At 37.2% G+C, this 16,384-nt stretch overlaps 1 protein-coding gene across 2 annotated transcripts in view; it reads right to left on the bottom strand.

Annotated features, from left to right (window-relative positions):
* KMT5B (lysine methyltransferase 5B) overlaps nucleotides 1-16,047 on the bottom strand; it is a 26,121-nt gene extending 10,074 nt beyond the window's left edge. The window contains exons 1-4 of one of the 2 annotated variants that reach the window (XM_009276002.2): nucleotides 15,935-16,047; nucleotides 11,790-12,032; nucleotides 10,795-10,942; nucleotides 190-355 (exon numbers count right to left, since the gene is read on the bottom strand). In XM_009276002.2, the coding sequence (XP_009274277.1) occupies nucleotides 190-355; nucleotides 10,795-10,942; nucleotides 11,790-11,949 (474 nt within the window). In that variant the 5' untranslated portion in view covers nucleotides 11,950-12,032; nucleotides 15,935-16,047. Of the gene's footprint in view, nucleotides 1-189; nucleotides 356-5,186; nucleotides 5,226-10,794; nucleotides 10,943-11,789; nucleotides 12,033-15,934 lie in introns of those variants that run through there. The other variant, XM_009276003.1, reaches the window with a different exon arrangement.
* Nucleotides 16,048-16,384: the final 337 nt, after the last annotated feature.

Genomic DNA, 16,384 nt, shown 5'->3' with positions numbered 1-16,384 from the left:
AAAAAAAAAAGGGGGGTGGGGAAGCTAGCTGGGTTTTAAAAAACAAAGAAAGTTTCTATTAAGCAATCAAACAAATAACATAGAGCAGTGGATTACTTTCCTTTACTACTGCTACATTCCTAAGAAATTTTTACATTTTCTTAGCCCTTCAACCATCTGAAAAAGCACGTTAATTACAAATACACCTACATGTTCCTTGAACAACCTTTCCTGCATTTTGTTCTTGTTAAGAAAATAGTGCCGGGCCCAGTCACCTGACGTCAAGGACTTGAAGGCTTTTTCTAAGTGCTCATCTTTCTTAAAACGTTCAATCACCTCTTTTAGTTCTTCTTGCCTTCCTTTAATAGGTCGAAATCTGAAATAAAGAATAAAGCTATTCCAGTCCACTGTTATTCATTCTCAATTCTTCCTCACAGTTACTCACAGCACAGAGTTCTTTTGCTAGCCATATAAATATTTGACTCCTAGCATAAAGAAACTGACCATTATGTACTCAAATCACAGGCCCTCATTTCCTGAGGTAATGGCAGAGGTAAGGTAAAGCCAAGCATACTACTTGGAACATTAAAACTCTCCATTCTGCCAAGAAGCACAATTTATTTATAAAACAAATCTCTGATAAGATTAACCAACACAGAATAATATTTCACTGTTTTCAATGCCTACCATTTGGAACAAAGCAGCTAAAGAACTAGTATAATAAAAGTGTTACTGTCCTTACTTTCCTAATAAATTTACTGTCATTAAAAGTGCACGTGCAAAAAAATCCACCAAATAAACTAGGAAACTTACAGCATCCAGTTAACACTGCTATGAAGGGATCTATGCACAGTTCTGGCTTTTGTAGCTCGGTTAGGGGGCTGTGTGGGGGTGTGTGCGTGTGAGATTTTAAATTTAAGCCCTCTACAGCCTCACATACTACGCTATTTTTTTTTAAATAGGGAGCAAACAATTAGCACAACTGAAAAGACTAAGTAAGAAATCTCAAAACAGAAAAAATGCACAACTATCTTGAAGAGTGATTTCAGATCAACTTTTGCCCAACGCAAAGCCTTATTACATTGACAAATCCACTATATGGGTTTACGTAGATTGCAAACTTAACATTTGCATTCACATAAAACACACCTCTTAATGACTACACAAGAAGTATCTATAAATAGTAACACACAGCGTAGATACTACATCTGTGGAAAACTGAAGTTCCACAAGTTAGTGCGATCATAAGAAATTTTCCCAAAAATATTGGCTACAGGAAACATGTAGCTGAAAATCATGGGCAGATAAAATATGAAAATAAACCCCTGTACATTAGCAGAGAATTCTGCCTTCTTCCCAAAGCTTGAGATTTAAGAAAAACTGTCCTTCGTATCTTCAACAGGAAAAAACTGGTTACAGAAAAAACCTATATGACTGCAAGAAGCAGGAGCTCCATTTTTGAGCCTCAAAACCACCAAGAGAAAGCAGAACTTAATTAGAGATTATGTCGAATCCCTATGAATTGCCTTTGACTGAGCACATACCCATATATGCTCCGCTTTGGGGCAGAGGTGTGGTGTGTGTACTTTTAAGCATATGACACACCCCAGGGGACTCTTCACAAAGATAAAAATTTTCTCGGGTCATAAGAAACAGTTTTCTGCGGCTCCTTTTACAACTCACACCTTTTTTGTCATATGCTGTGTAAGCCAGTGTTAAACAAGCTAACAGCTTTTGATTAAATCTGTAAGACTAAGTCCCATTACTTGCTGCTTGAAGTGTGTTACCATGCTGATTTTATTTCCTCTTACTTACCAAATGAAGTTTGTATTTGATGACAAAAGTAAACAAGGGGAAATAAATTCCTGAAGTTGGTGGAAGGAAACCTCATCGATTCCCTCACTGATACCCTGTTTTTTAAATTACCATATCACTTGGCTTATCCTCATCTTAGAACACTGAGTGTTGCAAGTAACTTCTCAGATGACTAAATAAGATTTGCTGCTTCTATGCAACTTGTATGAAGGAAACAAAATAACTTAAGTGTTGCACATCCCAATTTTATTTCACCTTGTAAAATAGTAAGAGTTTAATCAGAAATAACTAATAACGATGAGGATTCAATTTCTTTCATTAGAAGTAAAATGCTGTATTTATGCTCCTGATACAATAAAGAAAGACCTCCTAACAGCAGTATCACTTCCAGCAGCAGTGCAGATTATCAGCGTTCCATGCTACTGCTTTTACACATCTTCTCTGCATTCTCCATCTGAAAAACTTCCTTGTAATATAATGACTAAGCAATCTTTTAGATCTTTTAGAATATGGCAAAAATTATCAGTATAAACCTGTGAGCTTTCAAGGAAGAAGATACAGTAAGTAGTTCTGAGAAGACATTAGATAAGTTTTCTTCTGGCTGGGATAACATCTAATAAGACAGCAAGAGTCAGTCAAGAAATAGATGCCCACTTAGAATTGTAGTACGTACCATGCCAAGAAGTTTCAAATCAAGTTCTTCATTAAAGAATATATTTATCCCATCTCCCCAAAAAGCTAACTGCCTAACAAGCTGCTGAGATCTCATCATCGAGGAAAACTCCCTTCAGACCACAGATGACATGACTGTTATTATTTTTGTTCCATAGCACAGCAAAGTCTCCCTCAACTTGTCAGTCAGATACAAGAAGAGTATCTCCCAGTTCTCCCAAAACCAGAAAGACTTCTCCCAGATTTGACAGTCATAACTCACAGAGCTTCCTCAGACATTAAGGGAATTTAAAATTACATAGCCCAAACTGAACCTGACTAGTTTCAGAATAGAACTTGCTCTCATTTTCAGTTTCAATCAGAAATAGTTTTCCCAACAAGGACCCAACTGTACTTACATCATGAGAAGTACAAAGCACACTAATATGCACAAACATGACAGGTCAACATTTTGCTTACATCTTTATCTACAAACATTACAGGAGGAAAGGCCACAGGATTTACAGCTAAAATTGGTCTTCAGCTATGTCTGTCCTTGCTGGGCTAAATGAATGATTGCCCTCTCCTTTACATTCTATGTTATATGTTGAAATGCACCATTTTTTTAGCTAAGTGACTTGCAGGAACAAAGATAGGTGGAAAAAACATCACATTCAAAATTGCATTAGCACCCGAGACCGGCAATGTATGTGCTAATAGACACAATCATACTTGTTTATCATCACAAAGCAGCTTGGTCTAGGCTAGCTAAAGAAAGCAGTATCCCAAATCAACTACCAGCAGGGGGGGGGGAAAGAAAAGAAAAAAAAAGCAGGGCAGATACTAAGCTTAAACAGTGGCTCTCAAGACCTACAGAAAAAGAATCAACACCCTACATTTTCTAGCAATTAGAAGCACATCTTATAGCCCCAAAGTGATACTCTTATTTCAGGTCTTTCACAACACACCATTCTCAGAGGCTGACTAGATGTCTACCTGACTAGCTACCTTAGGTAGCTCAGAACCTGGCCCCAACCCTTTAAGTCACCTGCATACCTCCATGGATCACATTCAGCAGGTGTTTCTACAGGTTCTTGTCTCAGGCATTCCACACTGCTGGCGGAATTCCTTTAGATGTCTAGCAGAAATTCATGTAACATCATTCCTGAGAAGTAGAATAGTTAGTGTATGCCCAAGTCTTGAAAAGGCCAAAAAGAAGGCCAGAAAAAGCAAGGGGCAAAGAGATTGTAAAAATCCCAACACATTAAAAGGTCAAATGAATGTTGCACTGTATGCCAGGCATTTGAAACTTGAAACAGGAACTGGGTTTTTCAAAGAACATGACTCTTGGCACCCAAGGGTTCAAACATTAATACCAAGGACCTCCTGCAGCACCTCTATCAAAACGTTGTACTGGTATTTTTTACATGGTGAGAAGACAGAGATACTGAGAAAAAGATAAACAGGAATCCAAACAAGCAAGAAGTGTCCACAAGTACATGGAAAGATGCTAGAAACCAACATCATGATGTACAGCATTTCACTTCAAGGGTTCCTGAATCAATGAAACAGAATGACACTTTGCACCCCGAGTCTGAGTTGTTCACAGCTCAGCAGCACATGTAAACTGCACTGAGAGCGTATAAAGTTTATGAGCTAATGCAGAATACTACAACCCAGACTCCTCACAAAATCTTCAGTACTTTCACAGGTGTATCTCCATATATACTTTAAAAGGTACCTTCTGATTTGAGACACTGAAGAAGCCAATATGCCAAGAAAGCCTAGAAGTCGAGCGTTCCTTAAGAATTTGAGGGTCTGCTGATAGACACCTCGCTTCTCCCAGGAGTATCACGAAATAGCAGTTTATTCATTAGTCTTTCTCAGCACTACCTACCAAAAAGCCAATCAGTTTTGAAAAGCAACCTTAAATACTATCATTTTGATGTTACAGGGCTTCCTCATTTACACGACATAAAAAAAATTTTTTCCATTATTATTCATAAAAAAAAAAAAAAAAAATCTACGCACCTGCTGGAAGAGTCTACATGACTGTTTTTGAGCACCACCATGAAGAGAGCCTGAAAAGACCCCACAGCTAAATGTATATATATAATCTGAGCCAAAGAAACTGGCTTTTAAGTGTCAGTAAAATAGGAGACTAGTTCAAAGAAGAGAAATAAAGAGATAGAAAGAGCACAAGAAAACCAACAAAACAAACCAGCCAACCCAGTCTCTAAACAGAGAGTCAATTAAAATCAGAATTGTTTATCCAGACTTCTGGTTTGCTCCTATGAACAGTACCTTTATTAGATTCCATCATGGAAACTGAACAAGACACTCTGGTGTTTGAATCTGCTCACAGGCACAGACCCCTTGAGCCACCCTACGAACAGCTTCAGGGGTCAGGTTTCACAGAACATGGAGTCTGCCGCAAAACAGTCTGTTGTTAAAAGTAAGCTAAGAATGAAAAACTCAGCTATCACAGTATCTCTAAAGAAATAATAATAGCCCTTCTTCCTGACAAGCTGCAGAATAGAAACTTTTCACACTTCCCTAGGAAATACTTATTTTTCCCTAGACAACAAGATCCAAAAAAAGCTATGGCTATTGCAATTTCAAAATCAGCTAAAAGATGATCTTATCCCAGTTAAGGGCAAACTGAGGTGGTCTCAATTAGGAAGACGTAGGAAAATGGGTTGGGGAAGCAAAGCTCTTTCTCTCTCTCAAGTTTCTCTTACCTCGGGAATACTTAAAGAATCTTGAAACTCCAAGGTATAAAGCCAAAGGTCAGTGAGATGCTTGCCTATAAAGGAAGTTAAAGGAGAGTTTCTGGTAAGTTCAGAAGCACAGTACCTTGCTCAGTCTCAGTCACTGAGAGCAGTGAGTTTGAACAAAAAGGATAAATTGATCCTGCAAGAGATCCAGTATGGAACTCCACATAGTGTACCAGTGCATGATAAAGAGTTATACTTCTAAACCTATTTCTTAACTTCTGACTAGGGAACATCAAGAAGAGTGAATTTATCAAAACATAGTATCCCATTAGCCTCTTAACAACACTGTCTGGATGGTATTTTTATTTAAGTGGCTATGGAAAAAACAGCAAGTTACTGTTCATCTAATACCAGAGATTCAGCACAAAAGCTAAAACTGCAAGGCTGTTAAGCATTCAAGACAGCACAACAAGAGTTGAAAATCATCTACTTATTGTAACTGGAAACAATTTATTTAGTTAACATACATTTTGGCTTCCCCCCCACCCAACCCTGTAGTATGAGTATCTTAATTAAAAGCTAGTTAAAAAAAAATCAACTTGTTCCATGTTTAATCTCCAGTATTGTTACCTAGAAAAAACCCCACGTTCCTTAAAGGCCAAAGTTCAAAATGGCATTTTTAATGAAGAAAGTAATCCACACTACTTAAATTTCTTGAACTGAAACTATACACGTACCAGTGTGGTCAAAACTCCAATACAGCCTAGAATAGAAGTAAAGAAAATTCTAACAGCCACATAATTTCATTCTCCTTAATATGGTTAGCAAATAAATGCTTTTTTTAAATAAATATGGGGGACACAAAAAAACCCCCACCACTCTCCTTCATTCCTATTCTGACACTCCACATGGTAAATTTAATTTAGCAGTTACCATGACTACTGGATGCAAGCCACTCCATCTTCTGGAGATATAACAGTTTTTATTGAAGTTAAAGGTGCAACTAGAAAAACTGTGAGAGTAAGGCGTAATCCACACTACTTAAATTTCTTGAACTGAAACTATACACGTACCAGTGTGGTCAAAACTCCAATACAGCCTAGAATAGAAGTAAAGAAAATTCTAACAGCCACATAATTTCATTCTCCTTAATATGGTTAGCAAATAAATGCTTTTTTTAAATAAATATGGGGGACACAAAAAAACCCCCACCACTCTCCTTCATTCCTATTCTGACACTCCACATGGTAAATTTAATTTAGCAGTTACCATGACTACTGGATGCAAGCCACTCCATCTTCTGGAGATATAACAGTTTTTATTGAAGTTAAAGGTGCAACTAGAAAAACTGTGTAAGAGTAAGGCGGTGGGTGTTGGTTATGGGGTGGAGGGGTTGGTTGTTGGGGGTGTTTTTTGGTTGTGATTTTTTTTTTTAAATCCAAAACATTCAGCAGCAGCAAAACAGTTAGTTCCAATGTAATCACTGTGTGCGATTGCATTGGAAGAAAGTGAAGGAAGAAAACCAGTAGCAAGCTAAAGGACTTTACTGAATTAAGTTATCAGCAAAAATTAAAAAAATGGAGAAAGCAGATTTTACACAAAAGTCAAACAAAATCGTTTTGGAAAGCATACAGACACTGAGGTCTGAAGAATGTAAAAGCTTAATTTTGAAACAGGGTGTCACTACATAAGAGCTGTGTACCTCTAATCCAGTTATCTCCATAGCGCCACAACATTGAAATTGAACTACACAGCCACATAACCTTATTTAGCAGAAGCCACATGACTTGTTCTACCTCCAAACCCCGTTCAAGGTGAATACTGAGCCCTTTAATTATTATATTGAAATGAGCTAAGGAGTGCAGAAGAGATTCAGCACAGACCCATGAATGCAATTGATATGGAACTGCTTTGCCTTTTTTGTCTTTATTGCTCAACAGTGACTCTAAGGGACAAAGAGTGACGTACCCTTTCAAGTTCAGGAATGAATGACAGTTTACACCAAGCCCAGCAATTGCTCTTGGCGCAGCATTGAGAGAAAGCTTCCCATGCATCATCCCCAAACAGTTCATGTTTGCTATGGAAAACACGGAAATTCTTAAAGCTTGGTCCTTTAGTCTCACGTTATCAGACAAAACCACCTGCACCACACACCAGTTTGTAACTTCACTGAAAGCAGCAATATGGAATTAGGAAACACCCCTAGATTCTCCTAAAACAGACTACAATGCATTTGATTTCCTAAATCACTTGCAAACTCAGAAAGACATTGGAACTGCTTTCAGTATTCCCTAGCATGATGCTGGTGCTTTGGGGAACCAGGAAACAACAGTGACTGGTAACAGCAGCAGTATGATCAGGAGTCTGGCTTAAGATTTAAATACAATTTTTATGCAAGATAGCAAAGAGTGGATTAGCCATTAAGGCATGCAATGTCAAGATTCAGTGCTCAGCCTAGGGAAAAGCATCTGAAAATAAGAGATGGTAAGATAAGCAAGAATTCACTTGGCTTTTTACAAGCGTCAGTTTTAATCTCTAGTGTTAGACAACCTTCAACCCAGGAAGTAATAGCTTGCAAAATCAGGGTTTTTTTTACAGAAAGGACAGGCATGCAAGACTAAGTAAATCTTACAGCCAGGATATCCTTTATCACAGAAAAAGGTCTGACATAACAGGATTTGTACAAGAAGCAACAAAACCTCTTAGAACAGCTATACTCAACAAGATTATACTTCCTAACATATGGGTGTTTGGGGTTTTTTGATTAACTGCTAACCTGCTATTTTGTCAAGGCAAGAGCTACCAATTTGATGAAAGAATGACCACAGGGCTTGTAAAGAGCCAGAAGCTCTGAAAACAACCTGCTTTCTCTTGGAAAGCCAAGAGGATGAAAAAAAGTTACTTTTGGGTAAAGCCACTGAAGACATTTCCAGAGCTACATTTTATGCTGTCCATCAAATCCCTGGCGACAAGAAGATATTTCAGAGGAACACTGGACAAACTCATTGGGGGATCTGATTGTAATCTTTTGAGAACTAGTCTTCAGCTCTTTCAGACATTACTGACTTGACAGCTTAGAGAGCTAATAGCCCAATTCCCAAAACAGAGGGCATTCAGGAATTGGAGGACTTTATTTTTATGGCCCCCGGAAAAAAAAAGAAAAATAACAATCATGTTCTTGTCACCACTCTACCATAAGATTACTAATTCAGTATAAAGAAGATGGAAAACAAAGACGTCCCAACAATAATCTAGATAATTTACTAGGATGCTATGAGTTAGTTTTCCTCTAATCAATATACTCTGGGCAAAACAAGAGGTCTTTACAAACTCTTCAACTAAAGGAATGAATGAAGTACGGAAAGTGCTTATATAGAAGACACTTATAGATACAAAAATACAGACTCGGTTTCCAGAGGTAAGGTAAAGTACAACTTCAGTAAGTGGTCATCAGCTTATGCTGTGCTGCTAGTTGCAAAAATACAAACCTCTTATGTGTTTCCAACAGCAAAGCAGAATGCTGGCACAGTCACTTCCACAGTACATCTTCAAACGAATCAGAACAAGGGAACAGGAAGTATTTGCTTGCCATCATAAATGGCTGTTTTACTTTAAGTGCACCTCAATACACAAACTATGTTAACTAATATGACTTCATCACACTGAAGCAGAAGATGCCCCAACATAAGCTGTAGATCTTAATTTCTATTACAATCATGTATTTGGGCACTGGCATCTGGTATTTTGAAAATGGTCTAGTCTTTTCATATTTGCTTTCCCCCCCGTCTTCCCTCAAAGCCAACAATAAATCTCAGGAGCTCTAGAAAGACTACAGCTTACTAGATGTAAGGAAGATGATCTAAGCATCACAGCTACAATAACAAGCAGATGTCATCACTGTACCAAAAAGATAAATAAGAACTATGCTGATGCCTTTATTTTAATTCATTGCAACAATAGAAACTCTCCCAATAGGACATTAAGAAAGAGGCAAGAAGATGTGTTTCTGGTAGAAGTTTTAAGCCTCACCTAAGTATTTCCCATAGTGCTCCAAGATTATTAACTATTGTCCTTGAAGACTGCCTGTAACTGTTCTCCAAGTCTGAGAAAGGAAGAAATACATGATGATAGCCTTTGTGTAGTCTTTTGATTCAAATCAGTAATTAAAAAAGTATTTTAGGTGTTGAAAACATATCAGCAGAAAACAACATTTCTGAAAGTAGCTTCTTCAACTATTAAACAATGAATACATCATTTCCTTAGCAAAAAGCATAAGAATTAACTACCTGTGCATAACCTGTAGACTACCATTTATGCAACAAAAGAAAAAAGTCTTTTGAGCATATATATTTAGCTTGATTAACTGCTGGAAATACAAAGACACTCTGAACTGAACTGTAAGAGTAGCTACCCAGACACTGTTTTGGGCACAATGTGCTATTGTAACCAACAGCATGGAGGGAACAGGAAGAACTCAAGCATTCCTCTTAAAGATGGATGTTGCACTCTCCAGCGAAAAAGAAAAATCTCTTTGGAGTAAGTCTTTACAGTTATTAGGACCACACTGCTGCAATTTCATGTGCAACTCATGCTGTCAGGTTATACCAGCAACCATTTATGTTATGTGACAACACCAATTAATCTAGCAGTCATTTTTGAAGCAATCAGCTTGTTACATACATACAAAAATCTACTTAACTGATACTCTAGTTATGTGACTGGGTTGCACAGGTAAACTGTTCTTCTTTAAAAATAGCCACAGCAACAGTTTGAACGGTTGAGCAGCCTGTTTCCCATGATGTGCTGCCTGGAAACCCCAGTTCTTATCATTGTACAATAATAAGCACACGATTCCTGTCCTTAGAAACTTATCATTTATATATAGCTTCTCCATTAAGCTAGCAATGCAGATCTTGTATGCAAACAAAAGCTTAATAGAGATCTATAGAATATACTTATCATCAGTGGTATGTCTGTAAAACAGGAAGAAGCATGCAACAACTAAACCCTAAGACCACACTGAATTTACACCAGAAGTATTCAGACAGGTGCATAACAGTGCAAAAGCACGTGCAATTCTGGTAAGCAAGTTCCCAGTGTGCACATTGATTTATTTTATACATACAGACATGTCTGACTAGCATTCTTTCAGCAGGGGTCTACAAGAACTTAAGATCAAATGGCACCAACACTGAAGTGCTCAGGAACTGTCTCTTTCTTGTGATGTCATAAGAGTAAGGGGGGCAGGAGGGGGGAAAGCACCCAGGCACATGAAATAAACAGAAAAGTTCCCAAACACTAACTCCTGTCTTTGAAATATTTCAATGACTAATGGCTTAAAACTTACGATTAGTTAACTGTTTAAGCTAGGAAACACTGTCTATTAACAACCTGTTCTACAGCATAAACACGCATGAGGGCTAACAGAAAGACCTATGATAGCAGTAGAAATGCACGCTGCTACAGAGCTCCGAGTTCCAGTCTCACATGCAGCACCATTTTAAAGGTGGAAGCTACTTGCCAATTGCCATTTTTTCAGACTTTCATAAACGTGCAAGAAATTCCACAGTTTTCCTCTGATTACATCAACTAGGAAGATAAACTCTTTTCTAGAAAAATAAAGACAAGTTACCTAGTATTCATTTTGTGTGTCTGAAAACCTAAATAGGGATCAAGAACCAAACTAGTTGCTAGGTCATCGTTTTCACACAGTTCCTTGGCAGACATTCCAGAGGAAGGCACATAACGACTTTGACCCTCAAATCCTGAAGCACCGCTACCTGCAAATAAGAGAGCATAAATTAGATATCATTTAAAGAATGTTATAAAGCCCAGCTATGCTCAGGGACAGCCAGCCACAGGTTGGAGACAAAAAATACAGAACAATTAAGGAAGATGATAAAATATCTGAAGAAGCAGGAGCACAGTTAGTTTTTCACTCTTGCTTTTGTTCATTTATGTAGCAGCCAATGGAGAAAGTATTTTAGAATATATTTTATGGGTGTCTTTAATTAATTTTGGTTTCCTTCTCTCTTCTGCTCCCCAACTACAAGCATCTTTCCAGACTACGCAGTTCAGTCATGCCTGCCTCTAAAATTTCTGACCTACAAACGTGATGAAGCCATGACAATTTCAAACCTGATTTTCCCCAAAATCCGAATAAAGGATTTACTCTGAATTTGTATTTAGTCCTTCATCCCAGACCAACAGTGAAAATAAAAATCCATGTTCCTTAAAACCATTTCATAATGACTATTGATATACGTGACTTCATTCAAAATGGGGTTTACTTCTACATGTGCATTCACTAAAAGTTGGGCTAGTAATTCAAATTATGTTATCCACTTCCAATCACACTAGTTCTCACTTAGTGCCAATCACATATTTTATACTTACATGGGTTCAAAATTAATTTACATCCAGTTATTCTCACTTAACTTTTAAACTGAAGAGATCTATATTCCTGAAGTGAGTTAACACATCCAACAAATACAAACATAATTAATGCTTCTGATGATAGCCAAATGCTGAATGCAGACCTTCATGAATTAAGACAAGACAGAAGCCTGACTTGCAAATTGATAGATGAATCACACACAGCACTAAGCTGCATAAATATGTACATACATCTGCTTGATCTTCTCTCAACTCCATTTTTGCCCATCTTCGGATTCTCCTTTCCTGCATGCTGCAATTTGGTCTGATTCTGTGCATGGTCATTAGACGACTTGCTTCCACTTCTCCTGCCATTCACCACCATGTTCTTGGATTCTCCCAGCCACTTCATTCCCACAGACAATCTGACTCAGTTGCATTTAGTCACTTTTCAAAAGGCTTGGAGAAGTGGATGAATAATTTCAGTTCCAATTCCTACTGGAAGCAAAACATGAACATGATTAGAACTTACTGGGAAACTGTTTCCAAGACACAGATTTTAACAAAAAGAAGAAAAAAAAAGAAAAAACCCAACACGGTGGGGCAGGAAGAAAGATGGTGATCTGCATTCACATTAGGAAGAAAGAAAAGCAGTTCATTAGCACTAGTACAGGGAACTGCTGCAAATACAGATATCCACAGGTGAAGTACTGTCCTACAACTTACAACCACATCTGGAAGCAAAGATGGAATTCTAAAGCTGATAAATTGCTAAGGATAACTCAATTTTAAGAGCTGGACTATACACACATATATGCCTATGTATTTATATAGGCATACGTACACATGGATAAATACACACACAGCTATGTGACTCCAAAAATGGAGTATTTTCGAATACACACCCAATTAAGATTATATTTCCTAATAAATAAAATCTGTAACCTGTTTGGAACTCTACAGCAAAGAATGACATTATACAAACATCCTCCAAGAACTAAAGAACACAGTTAAAAAAACAACGAAAAAAAACCCCAACCAGAAAACTGACAACATTTTTTTAATAGGGGTGGGGGAAAGATGTTAAATCTTCATTTAAAAATCAGAGTTCAAAAAACCCTCAATGATGATCTAGAGGACCCAGGCTACTATTTTTACTGTTCCATGTAACAAAAAAATGGTCACAACACATCTGGCTCAATGGGCCAGTAGTAAGTGGGGTCACAAGTAGAGCTGAAATTTTACAGTACATAAATGGCCAGCAAAGCATATGCTAGTTTTTGTCTGCAGTCTCAATTATATTATGCAATATTTATTGCATAAATAATTATAAGAAAGCTACTAATGCTTTTGTACAGTTATGTCTCACTGTATAACTTGCAGGAAAAAAATCTGACACTGATTTACACAATTATTTTACAATTGCATTTATGCATTAGTAATTCATTTACTCATTTTAATTCATCCTCCTCCCTACTGCTTCCTCATAAAGAAATAAATTGTGCCTTTTCTTTTTACTGTTATTAAAAAAAGAACATTAATGCTCTGCTCACAGCAGATAACAGGCATCATGTAACAGGCACTTCAATCTGGTGGAAGAAATTTGCAACAAACTAACAGATGTTTTGAAAGAGTCTTTTGTAGAAATTCTGTTTTTAATCAGTTAAGAGTAGCAAAATACTGGATTTCTGTTAGACACCTATGTGGTCCAGCTACTTAAAGCTACAGAAATATTTATGGCTAGATGATTAGTAACTAAGTTCCTTATAAAGATTCAGAAGATTGAAGTATTAAGAGAAAAACAGTAGAGACAAGTGACTTAACAGATGTATTGGCTCAAACATCTTACTAAAACTATCATCCAGAAATCTACAGGTTTTAGAGCCTTTTACAAATTGTCACAGAAGGATAGTAAGATTATCAACAAAGTGTAACAGAACCATACTGAGGAAAAGCTGGCTGAACCACTGCCTCAATATAAAGAATTGAGATAATTTCAGTGGACAAGGAATTTTCTTGCTGCCAGTGATAAAAGGGACTGGCTTTGACCTCAAGATTAAAAAAAAAAAAGTTTAAATGTCTATTTTACTGGACCAGCAAGCTTTAACACAGCTCTTTAACAGAGCTGGAACTGAACAGTTTGACTACCAGAATGCAAAAGTCGCTCTGCATACTGACAAAATTCTTTAGAAAGTTACCAGATACAGCCTTCAGAAAACAAACCAGAGACTTAAAATTTGCTAGGGAAAACCCTATTCATTGCATTTAGCTATATGTAGAACCAGACATTTTTACAAAATACCTCTAAAAAAAAAAAAAAAACCTTGGAAATCTTGCAGCTAAACTTGTACTAGAAAGCACTAGGCTTTTTTTTTCTTCATAGAGCTTGCCTGATAACATATATTTAAAAAGAAAAAAAAAAACCCAACCAAAACCCCAAAAAGTTTCTTGTTAAGCATCCCACCTGAACTTCTTTCAGAAGACAGCTACCCTGTGAAGATCTGCGCTGACTATCACATAAACACTTAATGACAAACTCACTCTTAAACTTCCTTCTTTCTGCTTCTCAATCAATTCATTCTACAGCTCTATATATTCTAATTAAACCCCATTCCCCATTTTTGTAACAGTGGTAATAAAGAGCATTAAAACAGAAACTACATTAAAGACTTCCACTAAATTCAGTCTTGGTTCTCTTTGTAAACCAGGACTGAACTATACTCTGTGGTGTGCTACAGTTCAAGAGCAGTACAGGTCAGTGAAGCCTACCATGAAGTCCGATTGTAGATGAATACTGGTATGCAACAACCTGAAAGAAAAACATTCAATACAGTAGTGTTTCTGACAACTAGTCGGTACAGTAGCTACACTTTCAGATGGAAAAAGGCGTACTCTGCGCTAAGAAGGAAACTGATCTTTCATAAGCCCAGTTTGGGAAGGGTGAGTACTATCTGTGCTAAGACACTTCTGCCTAACAAATACAGTAATGACAAGGAAAGGACGATAGCAAAGGTAAGAAGGAATGTGGCCACAGAAGAATCCTCAAACCATACTAAGCATTTGGAAAAATACTTGCTTTTGCTGCAAGATATATTGATGTAGATGACAACAGAAGTCCTCCCCAAGCAGAATCAAAAGTCATTTAGTGAAGCCTAGCAAACATTCTCATGAAAAATCATTGTTTATTTGAGCCTAGCAGCCTAATGAGCAAGAAAACCTTTGTCTCCATGTACTGCTGCCTTTTATTTTCTAATACCAGCCAAATGACAAACTTGAAGACTGCAAGCGTGCTTCTTCAACCTCTATTGCTTCTCCCAATACATAAACATTGCTTTCAAGAGATGGTATCAAAAGCTAGAACCAGCAGACAGGATTCCTTTCCCAGTGAATATCCCAGCTCCTAATGTCAACAGATAACCTAAAAGAGAGCAAGAGATGTCCCACTCATTACCACCATGTGATCTTCAATACATCTTCAGATGTGATTTGCTCTCAGTACTTTCTACATCAGACTCATTCCCCTTTAGGCATGGAGGGGAAAAGGAAGAGATGAACACCATCTTCCTTTTCAAGAAAAAACTGGAATGTACTTACACCTCCACATACTTAAAAATTCCTGCTAAAAGGCTCTGCCATCAAATAATCTAACACCGTGCATGGATCATTTATGACTTTGGGTTTATCTATACTGTTAAGTTTACCAACACATTTACAGCTTCCAAGGGACTTTTTTTATTTCAATGTAAATGTCCACATTGCTGTTTTAACCCTTTATTAATTATACCACTACTCTTTATAATTATATTGCCTTTTATAATTCTATTACAGTAGTTTTACAGGCACATTTCCTCAAATGTCAAAATATAGCTCAATCACATTCGGCACCTCTCATTGAGGAATTTAGCATTTCATTGCAACGGTACTCTCAAAAATGAAAACTCAAGTTTCTTTTACCTAGTTCTAAATTTATTAAACCTATTAACACGCTTTCTGAGCATTATTTGCATTTCAGTAACGTTCAGAAGCACCAATCAAAAACTGACAAACACAATTAATGCTGTCATCGCGTAAGATACTCACAAAGCCAGATTTATCCAGAAGTGTTTACCAGACTGATTAAACAGTACCATTCAGATTTATATCATATATGAAAAGCCTTAGTCCTTTTATACTGGAAAGTGTAGTAAATCCCTATGAATTTGAGTAAAGAAATTCTATGGCTGTTAAAATGGATCTCAAAAGCTGTCTGCCTCCCAGGTGTTGGGCTCTCATCTGTGAAATCTATCAATTAAGAAAAGTCTTGTTGTGAGGGGGTAAAAAAGCTGCACAAAAAGCAAATCAATAAAATCCTAAACCATACAAACACATACATCAGTAACCATAAGAAATTCAAGTACCATTTATTTTAGTCTTCCGTAACACAGTTTTTGCATATAAATATTTATTACTTAAAGGACAGGGACAGCTTCTAAACAGAGGCAGTGGATTTTGTTCATCCCTCTCCAGGACACAGGCAAAGACACTAGGATCAGGAGGTTTCCTAACGGGCAGGTTCATCCTCCCCTTTCCCATGGTCTCCAGTACACAGGCAGTCAAAGGACCTCCTTCTAAAAAAAAAAAATAAAATCAAGGAACCATATTTTAAGAACACAAACATCTAAACCAGTTTGGGGGGGGAGGGAATGTTGTTGGTTTTGGTTTTGTTTTTTAGATTAATTATAGCTGCAAAAAGTCTTCCCCAACAAGGCAGTGGCCTAACGCAAATATAGGTCACAAAAAACAAAAGACCCAATGACCACAGCCTCAGCTTTTCTGGACAAATCATTGGCATCAAAAGAAAAGATATA

Source organism: Aptenodytes forsteri, unplaced genomic scaffold (genome assembly GCF_000699145.1).
Source record: "Aptenodytes forsteri isolate BGI_AS27 unplaced genomic scaffold, ASM69914v1 Scaffold17, whole genome shotgun sequence".
In the NCBI taxonomy this organism is placed as follows: domain Eukaryota; kingdom Metazoa; phylum Chordata; class Aves; order Sphenisciformes; family Spheniscidae; genus Aptenodytes; species Aptenodytes forsteri.
The sequence above is the reverse complement of the archived record's forward strand: the minus strand, read 5'-3'. Positions and strand labels throughout refer to the sequence as shown.